General features: G+C 53.1%; 2 protein-coding genes across 6 annotated transcripts in view; one reads left to right on the top strand and one right to left on the bottom strand.

Moving 5' to 3' along the window:
• The first annotated feature begins 2,017 nt into the window (after positions 1–2,017).
• SLC48A1 (solute carrier family 48 member 1) lies at positions 2,018–10,283 on the top strand. Its single transcript, XM_084803185.1, has 3 exons — positions 2,018–2,270; positions 8,099–8,266; positions 9,065–10,283. Exons 1-3 carry the CDS (start codon positions 2,135–2,137, stop codon positions 9,199–9,201), a joined length of 441 nt encoding a protein of 146 aa, XP_084659311.1. The 5' UTR covers positions 2,018–2,134; the 3' UTR covers positions 9,202–10,283.
• Positions 10,284–11,144: 861 nt separating this feature from the next.
• Positions 11,145–15,086, bottom strand: part of HDAC7 (histone deacetylase 7) — a 37,910-nt gene continuing 33,968 nt past the window's right edge. For all 5 annotated transcript variants that reach the window (XM_084803175.1, XM_084803177.1, XM_084803179.1 and 2 more), the window contains 4 exons: positions 14,446–14,579; positions 14,143–14,227; positions 12,408–12,543; positions 11,145–12,223 (listed from right to left, as the gene is read on the bottom strand). In XM_084803175.1, the coding sequence (XP_084659301.1) occupies positions 12,178–12,223; positions 12,408–12,543; positions 14,143–14,227; positions 14,446–14,579 (401 nt within the window). In that variant the 3' untranslated portion in view covers positions 11,145–12,177. The remainder of the gene's footprint in view (positions 12,224–12,407; positions 12,544–14,142; positions 14,228–14,445; positions 14,580–15,086) is intronic.

Here is a 15,086-nt window from a genome sequence, read left to right as displayed (position 1 = left end):
TTTAACTCAGAGATACTTCTATTTGGACCCTTAACCTATGGACTATAACACGTTGATGTTGCTTTAGACTATTGCAACTGTTGCCATAGTAAATTGAAAGGGGTGCAAAGAATACTAGTTAGTTACACTGTGGCATATGGGGGTGTGTGGTTGCCTCCCCGCCCCGCCCCCCCACCTCCTTAGGGAACTCTGCGTCCCGCAGTGCAGAGTCCTGACTTCTTTGGCTTTCCCTGTCAGCGGAGCAGATTTTTTTTTTTAAATTAGTTTTAATTTTTTAAAAATGTGTTTATGCATTTATTTATTCACTTTACAATCTAATTGTAGCTGTTCCCTCTTCTCCCGGTCCCACCCTCTCCCTCTTTCTTCCCCCCTCCCTTAGTCTTCGGAAAAGGGGAGCTCCCACCCATCCACCCCAGCTCATCGAGTCGCATCAGGACTGATGTCCTCTTCTTCTCCAGAGGGCTGTTGAGGCAGCCCGCCCCCGACAGCCCGCCCCCGACAGCCCGCCCCCGACAGCCCGCCCCCACCCCAGAGGGGGAGTGGTCAAAAGGCAGGCAACCCCAAGTCCACATGAGAAACAGTTCCTGCTCCCCTTACTACATCTGTGTACTGGTACAGGCTTATGAAGCTGAGCTAGTGGAAACACAGTGCAATTTTGCCATTGACGCACTGCAGAGGCTGGGGCACGTTTGCAAGGGATTGTGGGGTGAGGATAGCGAAGACGAAAGCAAAGCCACGGGCAAGGAGATGGTGTTGGAGGCTGGAAGGTGATTAGTGTGTGGAGCAAACTTGTGTAATGTGTATGACTCTTGGGGAGGTAGCCCATAGTTGGGAATATGGGGAGAACGATTTTTTTTCTTCTTCTTTATTTGGTTTTTTGAGACAGGGTTTTTCTGTCCTGGCATGCTCTCTCTCTCTCTCTGTAGACCAGACTGGCCTCTAACTTGCAGAGATTCACCTGTCTCTGCCTAGTGATTGCTGGGATAAAAGGCATGTACCACCACTGGCTGGCTGGTAGGAAACAATTTAATATATTAATTGTATGTTGTATTATTTTTTTAATTTTACTTATTTAATTCTGGGGGAGTCGGGGAATCAAACCAGTTCCCCAGGTTTTGCTTTTGTGTGTGTGTGTGTGTGTGTGTTTTTCAAAACAGTCTCCCTATGCCATCTTCCCTTGGCGGCGACAGCTTCTTCTCCTCCTCTTCCTTCTTCTTCTTCCTCCTCCTCGTCTTCTTTCTTTGGTTTTTCAAGACAGGGTTTCTCTGTGTAGCCCTGGAACTCACTCTGTAGATTAGGCTGGCCTCGAACTCACAGAGATCCACCTGCCTCTGCCTCCTGAGTGCTGGGATCAAAGGCGTGAGCCACCACTGCTTCGCACCTTGGCCACTTCCTAAGTGCCAGGATTACAGGTGGGGGCCATCATGTCTAGTTTATGTTTTTTTCCTTGTTTTTGTGACTGGGTCTCATAGTTTAGCTCTGGCTGGCCTTGAATTCCCAGAGATCAGCCTGCTTCTGCCCCTGTCTCTGCCAGTTTAAAGGCGTAAGCCACTGCACCTGGCTAGTTTCTAAAGTCTTAACTAGAAATTTTAATCTTACATTTTATATAGGTTTGAGTTTCCCATTCAAAATTTAATCTCAGAACTCAGGAAGCAGAGGCAGGAAGACCTCTATGAGTTCCAAGCCAGCCTGGTCTACATATGGAATTCCAAGACAGCCAAGGCTACATTGAGAGAATCTGTCTCAACAAATTCAAAAATATCTTAAAAGTCAATAAGTAATCATTTGCATCTGGCTCGAGATAAAGACATTTCCAGGGCTGCCAAGGACTCCCTAGACACATATATAGGGGTCTGGTTTTATGGGGATGAGTCCAGAACCCTGCCCTTCCACCAGGGGTCGCCGGCCTTGGCAAAGCAGCCTTGGCCAGGTCAAGCTTGTGTCGGGAGCGGCCTCCGACCGGGGAGGGCGCTGTGCCGGCGGCACCAGGCGGGGAGGGGGGCGGAGGGGGGGCGGGTTGGGGGCGGAGCGCCGGGAGCCAGCGGCTCTGGCTCCGGCTGGGGCTGGGGCTCCAGCTTGGGCCCTGCACCTGCGAGTCTGTGGCGCTGCTCCTCCGCTGCCCCTCCGCTGCCCCATGGCCCCGTCTCGGCGAAAGCTCGGCCTCCGCGCCGCCTACTCTGGCATCTGCTCGGTGTCCGGCTTCTTCATCTTCTTCGTCTGGACGGTGGTCTACCAGCAGCCGGGGACTGCGGCAATGGGGGGTCTCGCAGGTATCCAGAGGGGCGATCGGGGCGCGGGAGAAGCGGGGGGGGGTCACTGTCAGCCGCTGCTCTGGGCGGCTGGGGTGGCGCTGCCCCGGGGCGGGAGCGTTGTTTACTCCAAAGAGGCCAGTGGCAGCGCAGGCCGGGTTCCTGGGCATTTCCCGGGCCTCTGGGACCTGATGCCCTCAGAACGTGGCGCGACGTAAGGTGCAGACAGCTTGCCTCTGTGGTTCGCACAGTCTTGCCGCGCCGGGATTGTCGCGTCCCGCCACCCTGTCGGTATACCGTCCACCCAGTGGTCACTACTGCGCGCCCCCAGCCCCTGGCCACCCTCGCTCCTGCAACATACACACACACACTGCTTCTGAGGGATTCCTGCGTCTCTTATAAGTGCGGGTTCGTGGGGAAACCCGTCAGCCAGCCCCCATAGCGGAAACCAGGACAGTGCTGTGGACCCCTCATTACTGGACATTTCTTTTGCACCTGGGTCTGCTGTTCTGTTTGGAACCAATGGGAATCTGCAAATCCCTGAGGGAATAGGAGATGGCGAAGGCCCAGTGTTCAGCAACGCTCTGCACTTGCTATGCAATTTTGGTTACGCCATTCAATCTCTCCATGTGAACGCCAAATATATTACTTGTACTTATTAGCATGATTTAATATTCTATGCTCTGCTAAGCAATCCACTCCCCTTATTTCATTTACTCTTTATAGTAGTCCCCTGAAGTAGCCATTGTTGTGCCCATTTTACAGTTAGAATAATCGAGGCTTAGGGTAAATAATTTGTCCAGGCTTACAACAGCCACATGATGGGCCCCCCAAGATGGCTCAGCTTGAAAGCCTGGCCAACTTGATTTCCATCCCTAGAACTCAGAAGGATTCAGGTTAGTATACTAAAGGCATTAAGAGTCCTACTAAGAGCTGGGCATGGTGGCACATTCCTTTAATCCAGCAGAGGAAGAGGCAGGTGGATCACTCAGAGTTTGAGGCCAGCCTGGTCTACAAAGCGAGTCCAGAACAGCCAAGGCTACATAGAATGTCTCAAAAAAATGGGGGGGGGGGAGTCCTACTAAGGAAATTAACCCAGTTGTACAGTAGCCACATGAAATAATATGTATGGAAAAAGTACATGTAAAGGTAACATTTTAATATACAATGATCTTATTCCATGACTAAAATCCTTGGCCAAAAGATATATAAATGGACTAACTAAAAATAATTAATTTTTGCTGGGTGGCGGTGGTGCACAGCCTTTACTCTCAGCACTTTTGGGAGGCAGAGACAGGTGGATCTCTGAGTTCGAGGCCAGCCTGATCTACAGATCAAGTTCCAGGGCAGCCAAGGCTACACAGAGACACCCTGTCTCGAAAAACCAAAACAATAGCAACGAAACTAATGCATTCACTGCCACTGAACTCACTGGTAGAAGGAGCCCTAGGTGGTGTTTCTGCCTTATCAGAGGCCGTGCATGGCTTCTAAACCTAAGCCATGCCAAGCAAGGCACTGGGGCCGCTAAGACAGTTCTGTTTGATGGTTTGGCTGGGAGTTCTCATGCCTGCATGGGTGGACCCACCCGTGGGCTCCTGACCCTCCTGGGACAGCCAGCACTGGGTTTGGAAGGTGCTGCCAGGTCCCAAGGCTAGATTCTGAGGCTCGAGGTAGGCTCTCTGGTTGCAGGAGGGAGAAGGGCTTTCCTGGGATCAGCTTGCTGTGTTAACCCCGGCAGAGGCAGAGGCAGGCGGATCTCTGAGCTTGAGGCCAGCCTTGTCTATAGAGGGAGGGTTCCAGCCCCCACTCCAGGCGGCCACGAGGGCTTCCTTCTGACCCATTCTCTGTTCTTGCCAGCCTTGCCTGGCCTGAGGCAGGCTAGCTGTAAAGCTGCCTTCTGAAACAGACACTTAATCGGCAGCAGTTAGCTGTGCCAGGCCAGGGACACTAACCTCCCAGCTAGTCTGGGGTTTAACTACCAAAGGTAGTTGAGGAAGAGCCAAAACTGCTTGGTGGTAGTGGCTGGTGGGCAAAGAGTTATTAGGCCAAGGTCACACACACACACACACACACACACACACACACACACACATACACTCTTTCCCCAGCCAGCATGGGTTGCAACAAGGGGTCCATGGCCAGTTACCCGTCTTCCTCTTTTGGGGTGGAATGTCAGCAGGTTTCTGACTTGTGAGCCCTCCACTTCTGACTCAGCATTTTGCAGCCCAGAAATTGCTGAGTCACAGAGGTCCATCCCAGTGGGTTTTGCCGGGCTGGTCAGTTGTGGCTATGGGGGGGGGGGGACACGCTGGCTTTTGGAACAGGGTATGTGTGAGCGTTTTGGGGTGGGGACTCACTCTTATCCTGGCAGGAATCTGGGAGGAAGTGACTTTGCAAAAACCGAAGTGGCCTTAAAAAAAAACGTGGGTTCACCAGAGAGGCCACATCGGACCCCCCTACTCTGGCTCGACACTGGGAGCCCTAGCTAACACGCCTGCCCTGTGTCCAGAAAACCATGGAAAGTAGAGCACTTGCCCTCTCACATCCAAACAACTATTCTCTTTAGAACTGAGCTTCGATCAGGAGGAACTCTGGCCCCCACCCTGGGTCTCCTTTGTCTGCAGGCCCGAGCCACTGACCTGGGGTGTGTCCTTAAGAGTTATACCAAATGCCTGTATCTACTCCATAGGTTCCCTTGGGTGTCTTCCTAGCCCCTCATCCAGCCTGGCAGGCTACACAGCTCTGGCCTCCGAGTAGGTAGAGTGGAGCCAGGAGTCTAGCTCACTCCTGTAGCCAGGCGGCGCCGGGGACTTGTCCATACTGCCCCATATTGTATAGACCAGGCATCCAGGATGCCTTGAGTATCCTAGGAACAGGATATAAGAGTATAGGAGGGGATCAGGGAGGGACACTCCCTCGCTGACCACTTGTGGATGAAGCATCTCTCTCCACGGAGGACCAGGGTGGGGGTGGGAGGCCTGAGTATAGGGCTGAGCTGAGTTCAGGGGACGTGTTTTTCTTTTTTTCTTTTTGGTTTTTCGAGACAGGGTTTTTTTCTCTGTGTAGCCTTGGCTGTCCCGGACTTACTTTGTAGACCAGGCTGGCCTCGAACTCACAGAGATCTGCCTCTGCCTCCCAAGTGCTGGGATTAAAGGCGTGCGCCACCACCACCTGGCCCAGGGCAAGTATTTCTATCAACGGCCTGGAGCACCTTGAGCCGCCCTCTTCCTGTTCAGCAGTTGTGGGCATATGTGGGGGGGGGGGTGAGTTTGGGGGAACCCCTAGGGTGCGCTGCTGGTGGTCTGAGACGTCTATACACATTCCCTACTTCAGTGTTTCCTAACCCAGAAATTGCTTAGTCACAAAAGAGCTGCTCTGAGCCTTGTTTTTCCCTCCTGAGCTGGGTTCCTGAATCTTCTGGTAGGGAAGGGTCTTAGGACTCGGGTTCTTGCACCCTCTGCATGAGAAGAGGAGAGAGGACCAGTCACGAGAAGGAACCGGACTGTCCCCAAAATACTCGGTGACCAAAGTCCCTTAAGAAACCACGTGCCGGCCGTTAGGGGTGGAGTTCACTGGTAAAGCCAGCCATGTGTGCAGTGCCCTGGGCTGAATCTTCAGCAACCCGGACAAGAGAAAGCAATCTCCTCCTTGCAGGTGAACACCCGAGGAGGGAGAGACTTCGCTGGAGGCTGCTGGGATGGAATCCAGATCATGGGGGGAGAGTAAAGCAGGGATTATAGTATTTGGGCTTCCTCTGGCCTGCGCCTGCCAAAACAGAGAGGGAGGCATGCTTGTTTTTGTCCACCCAGAGCTCAGGAGGAAGACTGAGGGCCAGCTCAGGCAGAACTGAAAGCATGGTGGTGGGGATCGGTGGGGGTTGGGAGAGCAGGGTAAAGGTAGGTGGGTTGGTAGGCTCTTGTGCACATGGGAGGAAGCCAGGGATTCCATGTTTATCCAGACCAGCTGGACCTCAGGGCTCACTCTTTTTTTTTTTTTTTTTTTTTGCATTTGGCAGCAGCAGCAGCAGCAGCACTCCTGGACACAACAGTGCCTTGTCCTAACTTTTCCTGGTTTGCATTATCTGTTTTATTTTTGCCCTAATGATGATAATTAAGTTGGTCACCAGAGCCCCATGATAGATTTCTCTGCTTGCCACCCCCGACTCCATGCCTCATAACTTTAAAAAAAAAAAAGTTTAAAATAGCCAGGTGCGGTTAATTGTAGCACTCTGGGAAGCCAAGTCAGGTGAATCTCTTGAGTTTGAGGCGAGCCTGATCTACAAAGAGAGGCCAGGAAAGCCAAGACTGCACAGAGAAACCCTGGCTGGGAGGAAAAACAAAAACAAAAAGCTCAAAATGGTTTAGGCATGTCAGGAGGAGAAAGAATTCAAATGATCTGTATTCAGTTTCCCAGTCTAAGAAATAAGGTGTCTGGTGTCTGTCAAAGGGTCCCTTTGCTTCCTTGTACCCCTGCTACAACTGCCTTCACAGACAGACAAGTGTCTGTCCCTCTGAGAGGTCACAGCACTTGTACTGCAGCTGATGCTTTGAAAGGCTCTCACCTCCTGGCTGCAGCAGCTTGAGAGGCCTGGCTGCAACCCATGGCTGTCCTGAGCTTACAGCTGGCCGCCTTTCTCCCCTTGTTCTTTGCCTGGCCCCACAGGTCCTTGCCAGCGGGATTGGTATTTGTCCCATCCTTTGAATTGTACCAGCAGGCAGTGCCTGGCACCGAGGGTTATATTGTAGTCTATTGTACTGGCTGAGAGCAGCTGGCACCCTAGGACAAGTGCCCACAAGGCCCAGAAGGCATGCCCAGAAGGGTCTGGGATTCTAGCCTGCCCTTTGCCACACACTGGATAAATGGTAATAGTAGCTGAAAGCAAGTAGTAGGCCCTGTGGATGCCGGGTGGCCCTGGGGCCCTTATGACAGGGTTTCCTTTTTCTGCAAGACCAGTGCAGAGTTAAGAGCCCGGCTGCCCAAGTGTGCTAGCTGCAGGCTCCCAGATCCAGAGGATGTGGTCCCTGAAGACCAGGCAGAGGAGAGGTGTGGGAGGGGCATGCTTCTCCATCTCCGTGGCTTTGTATAGGCACCAGGAAGTCTGTATGTAAAGTTCTCAGAGTGAAACTCCAAACAACTCCTGATTAGGTGGATTCTATCTGTGGACGTGCCATATGAGAAACCGAAAAATGAGAACTTTTCAAGCATTTTAAAGAAATATTTAACATTGTTGGTTTTTGTTGTTGATTTTGTTTTCAAGACAAGGGTCTCTCTGTGTAGCCCTGGCTGTCCTGGAACTTGCTCTGTAGACCAGGCTGGCCTCCAACTCACAGAGATCCTCCTGCCTCCGCCTCCCGAGTGCTGGGACTGAAAGTGTGTGCCACCATCCCTTAGCTAACATGGTATTTTCAACCTGGATATGGTGATGCAAGCTTGTAATCCCAGCACTTAGGAGGCAGAGGCAGGTGACTCTCTTGAGTTTGAGGCCAGCTTGGTCTACCAAAAGAAAAGGAAACAAACAAACAAAAAAAAAATAAACAGACCTTGTTTGTCTCAGAAGTAGAAGAGCAGGAGGAGAAGAGGGGAAGGAGGAAGAGAGAGAAAGATTACAATACCCGCATGGTTTTCTTTTCCACAGATCTCTTTAATGCCTGGCTTTCTGGAAGGCAGCTAGTTTCATGCTTCCTTGTTCAACTGGTGACATCATCTCCCACACGTATCACACCACTGTCACGAGGGCCAGTCTTAGTGTCACCATGCAGGTAGATCCGGCCTCGTCGCTTTCAACGGCCCTGTGTATGAGGCCACCTGGCAGGTGCCTGGGTCCTGCTGACCGGAGTCTGTCCCCGCAGGTGTCCTGGCGCTGTGGGTCTTGGTGACTCACGTGATGTACATGCAGGATTACTGGAGGACCTGGCTCAAAGGGCTGCGTGGCTTCTTCTTCGTGGGTGTCCTCTTCTCAGCGGTGTCCATCTCCGCCTTCTGCACCTTCCTGACACTGGCCATCACGCAGCATCAGAGTGAGGACCATCCAGGGAAAGGAGGAAGGGGGATGGGCCTGGGGATAGGGAGCAGCTTGGGAGCTCATACTCTGGGGCTCCTGTCCAGTTTCTACAAGTGCTATTTTATTTTAAGATATATTTATTATGTACACACTTTTCTGCTGCATGTGTGCCTCCCTGCCAGAAGAGGGCACCAGATCTCATTGTAGATGGCTGTGAGCCACCATGCGGTTTGCTGGGAATTGAACTCCGGACCTCTGGAAGAGCAGCCAGTGCTCTTAATCTCTGCGCCATCTCTCCAGCCCTACAAGTGCTGTTCTACGGATTGGATAGGTCCGTTGACCTCCCCAGGAAGGGGTTCCCGTTAAAATGGGAGAATGAGAGCCCCTACCTCCTCAGGGGTAGAAGGAATCCAGACTGATGTGAAGTGTTGGGATACCCAACATCCAGAGTTGCTGGGGTTCCTTTCATCTCTGTCTAGCTCCAGGAGGGCAGCACCCCCTGGTGGTTGTGGTAAGAAATAGCCAGAGCTGTCCTCTGATGTCAACTGCAAGTGGCCTGGTTGTGTGCCACAAATGCAGAGTGGAGGGTACAGACCTGCCAGCCAGCTATGCCCTCCTTTCATGCCCCCAGCCTTGTGGCTGCGCACTGGGGTACTCTAAACCTGTGCCGCAAGACAGTATTGCAATAGCATTGTTTCAGAGGCCAGGAGGCTGTAGGGATGTGGGCGGGAGGGAAGAGGGTCCTAGCCTTGTGGCTGGCTGCGGCGCCATGGGCAGATCTCTGGAGTTACTGTCTGGTTCCTCTTCCTCACAGGTTTCAAAGACCCGACTAGCTACTACCTCTCCTGCGTCTGGAGCTTCATCTCCTTCAAGTGGGCCTTCCTACTAAGCCTCTACGCCCACCGCTACCGCGCCGACTTCGCCGACATCAGCATCCTCAGTGACTTCTGACGTAGGGAATGAGGTCACTACAGCCTGGAGGGCCCTCGGGATCTGTCACGGCGGCATGAGCCTGTCCCAATCCCTGGGGACTCCAGAACCTTGGCAGAATATATACAGCAAGGCCAGTTCAGTTTCCCAGAAAGCTGTCTGGTCCCCTTTTGGGGGAAGACGAAGAACTGTTATCGAGGTACCTGCCAATCTGCCCATTGGCCTGCCTAGAGGGCAGCTCAGAGCTTTCCAAATGGATCTATTTTCTTAGCACTCTGGGAGGGAATATTTGTTAAGTAGGGTCATGACAATGAACTCGGGGCGCCAGTGGGTAGGATTTTGAGGTCTGCACCTATGGCTTGTTGCAGGGGCGAGGACAGGCTTCCTTGCTGCCCCAGACTTCATTGAAGCTGGGGGTGGGGAGGCACACACATCTGGGAAGGTTTGGTCAAATAAGGATTTTTCTAGTAGAGATCCCCAAATCCCAGCTCCCCCACCTGTTGCCCTCAAGGATCAGGTAGCTGAATTCACCCGTCCCGAGGGAAGCGACAATTGGCTCTTTGCCCAGGCAGCATAGCTGAGGAGAATTCAGTGTGTCCTCCCTCCTTCCCATCCAGACTTTGTTTCCCATGAAGGTGCTAGAGCTAGCCAAGCATTCCTGTGTGTGAAGCAGGCACACATGACCACATACACCAGAGGCTAGACCTGAGGACCACAGGGAACACACCGCTGCACCCAGAAGGGCTTTGGGATAGTAGGCAACCTTGTGGGGGCTAGAGAGAGCTAGTCTACATCTACGCTCCTGGGTCTCCAGCCTTGCACTTTGCCTGCCCCTCACTGCACAAGACCACCCTGACCACGAGGACCTTCTCCCTGCACCAGACCCCGACTTTTAACTTTTCATCTACTTTCTCTCCTGAGGGAGCTCTTTTGAGTGGACATGGGCCCAGGGCCTTACCTAAGTAGAGAGGGAGGGCAGAGGTTGCTGCGTATAGCCTGTTATGCTAGGTTGCCAGTTTGCACGTCTACTTTCCCACCTGGGTCCTGCCTTATCAGTGTCACTGTCACTTTAGCAGAAATACAGCGGCCATTTTTTTTTTAAATCAGCCTCAAGGTGTTTCTTTTGGGGGTAGGGCATCTTGAGAGGGGACAAGAATGGGCAAGGCAAGGTGGGGGCCTCTAGCTATCGGATTGTTTCCCCTAGAGTAAGCTTGGTGCTACTGGGCAGCCCACCTCATCTCTGATTCTTCTTGGCATGGGGAGACCACTAGCTCAGATCTCCTTTGCTCTCCTAGCCTTGACTCAGCCAAGGCTAAGATACCCACAGCCTGAGCATCCCCTGTAGATTCCATTTCTACTCCCTAGGCCAAGGTGGATGGGAAAGGGAAGTCCCCCTGCCCCCGCCCCCTCCACCCCCCTCAGCCAGACTGCTTGGGCTCCAAGACATATGGTGACCAGGATAGGCAGACTCAGAACCAGAAAGGCAGGAGGTGGCACCTCCCTCTGCTTATGCCTAGTTCCCAGTTGCCTCACACATCCTTTACAGTATATATACTTAAAACGCCAAGGTGCTTCCGAGCAGGAAGGGACCAGAAACTGTGCCTACTGCTGGAGCTGTTTACCGACAGAAGCCCCTACTGACAAAAGGAGACTACGACTTTACTGACCTCCCGGCTAGTGTTTAAGCCCAGGTGGTCTGCTTCATGACCTTTTGAGGAATCTCGAGTCTGAGAACTTGTCCCTATATCCCATAGGACCTGGGCTGAAAGCTCAGCCTAGGAGGGTCATCTCATTTTTTACCTGGGTTGGTAAGCGTGTATTTGGAGTGGTTTCTTCCTGCATTCCGTAGCCATGGAGGGGCAAGGAACTAGATGGTCTGAGTGAGGCCCAAACTAGGGTGCCAGGTGTGTGCCCACCCCACTGATGATGTCCCACTGACACCCAGGAGGTGCTCTCACAAGGACTTTAAAGCAAATAAGACATATATTGTTCAGAAGTGTTTTTTTCCATTTTTTCTTTTTTACAAAAACATGCATACATACACAAGGTATGGCAGGGTTTGGGAGAGACACACGCACACTCTTGCACGCGCACACACGCGCGCACACACACACACATACATACACACACACACAAATACTCTTTCTTGGACCCAGGCTTACACCTCAAAAGCCTTGAAGACTTCTGGGGTGCCCTCCCCTGCTCCCTGTCTGTCTATTCTCACACCTTATTCCCCTCTTAGTCAGGCTAGTCCTATTTGGGGCAGCAGTCAGAGCTGAGGGATGGGGGAACCCCAGACACAGAAGGCTCATACTGGGGGGCAGTGACCAGGCATCCCTGGGGTTGTGTTGTGCTTTTGAAGGGAGATGAAGGTTTGGCACCATTGGGACAGGAAGCACAGGACTCAGAGAGCATCTGTCTGCTGCACCAGGGCACTGAGATGGTCCACGTAGGGTGGCCTCTGGCAGGGCAGTGACCAGATGGGAGGCTTGCAGGTGACTGACTGCTCACCGGGAGGGTGCAGCTCAGAATGGCTCTCAGAGCCCATTGCTATCACAAGGAAACTCCCCTCTACTCTGGAATAGGGGACCCTTGGCTCCTCGCACCCCTCTAGCCCTTCAGAATCCAGGGAGGGGCCACCCTGGCTGAGGCCAGGTTAAGAATAGTGGTTATGGGTGGGCCCACTTGAGCCAGTCCTCTGGGCAGTCCTGAGGGATGGAGGCCACAGCTAGGGGCCTGGACACCAGAGGGCTGGGTCTGTTCTAGAAGAGCCCATCTGGGTCCCTAGTACCCAGCCTGTCTCCTCCCGGAGTCCCTTCCTCCCTGGTCCCCATCCCAGACCCAGTGGCCTTCTCAAGTTCCTTGGGGTAGCTGTCAGGGTCGGCTGTGTTGTGGTCCTGACTACCTGCCCAGAGGATCTCTGCAGAGCTGGGACCAGGGCTGACAACAGAGGTGAGGAGAGCCACGTCTGAAAGGCAGGCGATCTGTTCTGAACCCCTAGAGATTCATAGGTTCTTCCTCTTCCACCAGCTGCTCCGAGTGCCTGGCAGGGGGACAAGGGCAGGGTGTTGGAGGGGGGCTGTGGGCGGGGCCTTAATGGAGTTACCCTGACAGCCCTGCTTTAAAGACTTGAGACAGATTGGTCTGGGCCTTCAGGTTGGGAGGATCCAAGGGGACTAGAAGACCATGGGCCTAGGGCTGGGCCCGGGGAGAAAGTCTGGCATTACCTGTCTTCAGTCAGGATGCCCACAGAGAGGGATGCCAGTGCGGTCACAGCTTCCACTTCTGCATCAGCCCCTGGCATTCCGGGCAGCCAAGAGTCTGGACAGGAGGCCAAGTGCTGCATGCAACCCCAGTATTTCCCTAGGACAAGAACCTGGGTCAGCTGGGGAAGACAAGCTGTTTGAGCTGTTCCCTAGACCGATATCAAGGCTGTGGCCAAGAGCCCAAGAATAGTGGCCATGTCATCAACTTGGACTCAGCTCCCCTTCCTGCCCTCACCTCTCAGCAAAGCACCCTCCCAACTCACCCCCCTTCCCTGCACCCCTGGGCAACGGATCAACATGGCTATGAAGCCATCTCCACAGATGACCAAGCCCTTTCCCCATCCTTCTTGGTTAAAATTCCGCCCTGGAGGGCTGGTGAGATGGATGTACTGACAGAGGACCTGGGTTTGACTCTCAGCATCAGTATGGTAGCTTCACAACCATCTCAAACTTTGGTTTCAGAGATCTGATGCCCCCTTCTGGCCTATAAGGGTATCACACACACATGGTGCATAACTGAAGACAAAATACTCATACACATTAAAAAAAAAAAAAAAGGAATAAACCAGGTATGTTGGCAAACGCCTTTACTCCTAGCACTCGGGTGGCTGAGGCAGTTGGATTGCTGAGTTTGAGGCCATCCTGGTCTACATAATGAGGTCCAGGACAGCCAGGGCTACACAGACCCTATCTCAAAAAACCAAAAATAAAGAATAAATGAATGAATGAATAAATAAATAATAAAAAGCTACTCCACAGGTGTGTGAGTCCCCAGACCACCAGGAGGGTCCACTTGTCCCTATATCCGGCTTTTTGTCAAGATTTGCTCACTTAGCTTCCTAGGAGACCGGGTCCCCCCTCATGTGGCCTCCACAGTGCTTGGCCAGGCATAGCAATGAGTGCCCGTAATTCGAGCAGGCTGCGGCTGAGACTGAGGCAGGATCACATGCCTGGGCTAAACAGTGGGGCTGAACAAGGGACAAGCTGGGGCTATAGCTCAGCAGTAGAGTTTATGCCTGACAAGACCCTGGGTTCAGTTATCGTTACTGAAAAAAGGGAGGGGGTATAGGAGTTAAGGAAACACGGCAGAGAGAAGAGGCAAGCGTCCCCCCCATAGCTGCTCTGCACGGCCACCTCTGGTCCGTGAGTACACTCAACCTGCTATTCGGAGACCACGGTAGACTTGGACTAGCTCAGTGCAAAGCCTGGCCCATGGGGAGGTTCCACAGTCATCTATAGCTGTGGTTTTGGCTGTTTCTCCAGCCATACCTGCATATGGGGGTCTACTCTTCCTTCACAGGAAGTGCTCAGCAGATACCCAGTTGAAGCCCGATCTTAAACATGTTTTCCGTATGTGGGCTCTTTGAAATGGTTATATTCTGAGACCCATGTAGGCTCTGCCCCACAGCTCTCCAGTCAGTGTGACAAGCACTGAAGAGGATAAACCAAGCCCTTTTTGTTTTTTTGCGGTCAGCCTGGCCCCTGGCCCAAGACTATAGCCAGAGATGGGAAGCTAGTCCCTGCCATAAGGAAGATCCACTATTCATGGGGGCATGTCTACTTTTACTCCTGCGTGGTTCCTGGGAACCCTGACCTGGCTGGCTCTGGGATCTCTGAGACCCTTGCCCCTGGGATGGTGGTCCCCTGAGGCTCTTCCCAAGTCTAGTCCCAGCAAGTGTCACAGGGGAGAACTTACTGTGCACCCTGATCACAGCTTCCAGAGAGCGGATGGCGTTGAGGTTGGGTTTCTGTTTCCAGCCTTCTTCTGAGAGGGGATCCACCTAGAGAAACATTCCATCAGGTACCCCAGACAGCCTGCACAAAGAGGCACGAGCTGCCGGCTCTGTGAGGTCAGAAGACACTGGCCTTGACCTGACCTGAGGAGGTTTCCACTATGCCCCACCCCCCAATCCGATCTACCTGCTCTTTGTCCCAGAACGTCAGGAGCCAGGCTTACCGGCCCCATTGAAGTATGCTACCTGAGAGGTGGGGAGCTTACCTTGTTGCCCAGAAGAGCTGCCACACAGGCCTCAGAGGCATCGCAGATGGCTTTGAGGTCGTGGCCACCCTCTAAGGCCAACACCACTGCTCCTCCTGCCAAGTTCATTAGCTGCTGTGTCATGTACCCAAAACCTAGAAGGGTGAGGTGTGAGAAAGAGTAGGGGGCTGGAGGAGGGGCAGACCCATTCCTCACTTCTGTCCCTTCCCTGCTTGCATCTCTCTTAAAGAGGAGAACCCCAAGCTTCTCTCTAGGCTCGGAGAAATCAGGGGTCTTATATGCAAGGTCCCACAGCTAGGAGGTAGGCATGGGGGGCTGCTGGGACTCGGATCCCAGCATCACCCCCAGCCCGAGTCTCTCTCACTGGGCTACAACTCTCTCTTTGTCCCCAGGCCCCGTGGTATAGTGGGGCGCGCAGACACTCATCTGTCCCGAGGCTGTCAATCTTCTAACTCCCTCTCTCCGAAGCGGCAGGCAGCCCAGTCTGGAAGCCTGGCTTTTACAACTGGGCTTCCATCTGGCAGACCTAGGCCTCCAGGGGTCTGACCTATGCAGACCTGGCCTGGTCATGAGAAGGAGGCCTGTGCTGTGCTAGGCTGGGCGGACCCAGGGGATTCCAGGCCCTCAAGTCCTATTCCAGA

This window comes from Acomys minous (assembly GCF_964271855.1).
Source record: "Acomys minous genome assembly, chromosome: 12".
NCBI classification, from domain to species: Eukaryota; Metazoa; Chordata; class Mammalia; order Rodentia; family Muridae; genus Acomys; species Acomys minous.
The sequence above is the reverse complement of the archived record's forward strand: the minus strand, read 5'-3'. Positions and strand labels throughout refer to the sequence as shown.

Excerpts from the sequence above, each read along its gene's own strand:
- SLC48A1 (XM_084803185.1), top strand. The coding sequence starts at position 2,135 with ATGGCCCCGTCTCGGCGAAAGCTCGGCCTCCGCGCCGCCTACTCTGGC. Across the intron at positions 2,271-8,098 it reads GGCAATGGGGGGTCTCGCAG|GTGTCCTGGCGCTGTGGGTC; the intron begins GTATCCAGAGGG and ends CTGTCCCCGCAG. Across the intron at positions 8,267-9,064 it reads GGCCATCACGCAGCATCAGA|GTTTCAAAGACCCGACTAGC; the intron begins GTGAGGACCATC and ends TCTTCCTCACAG.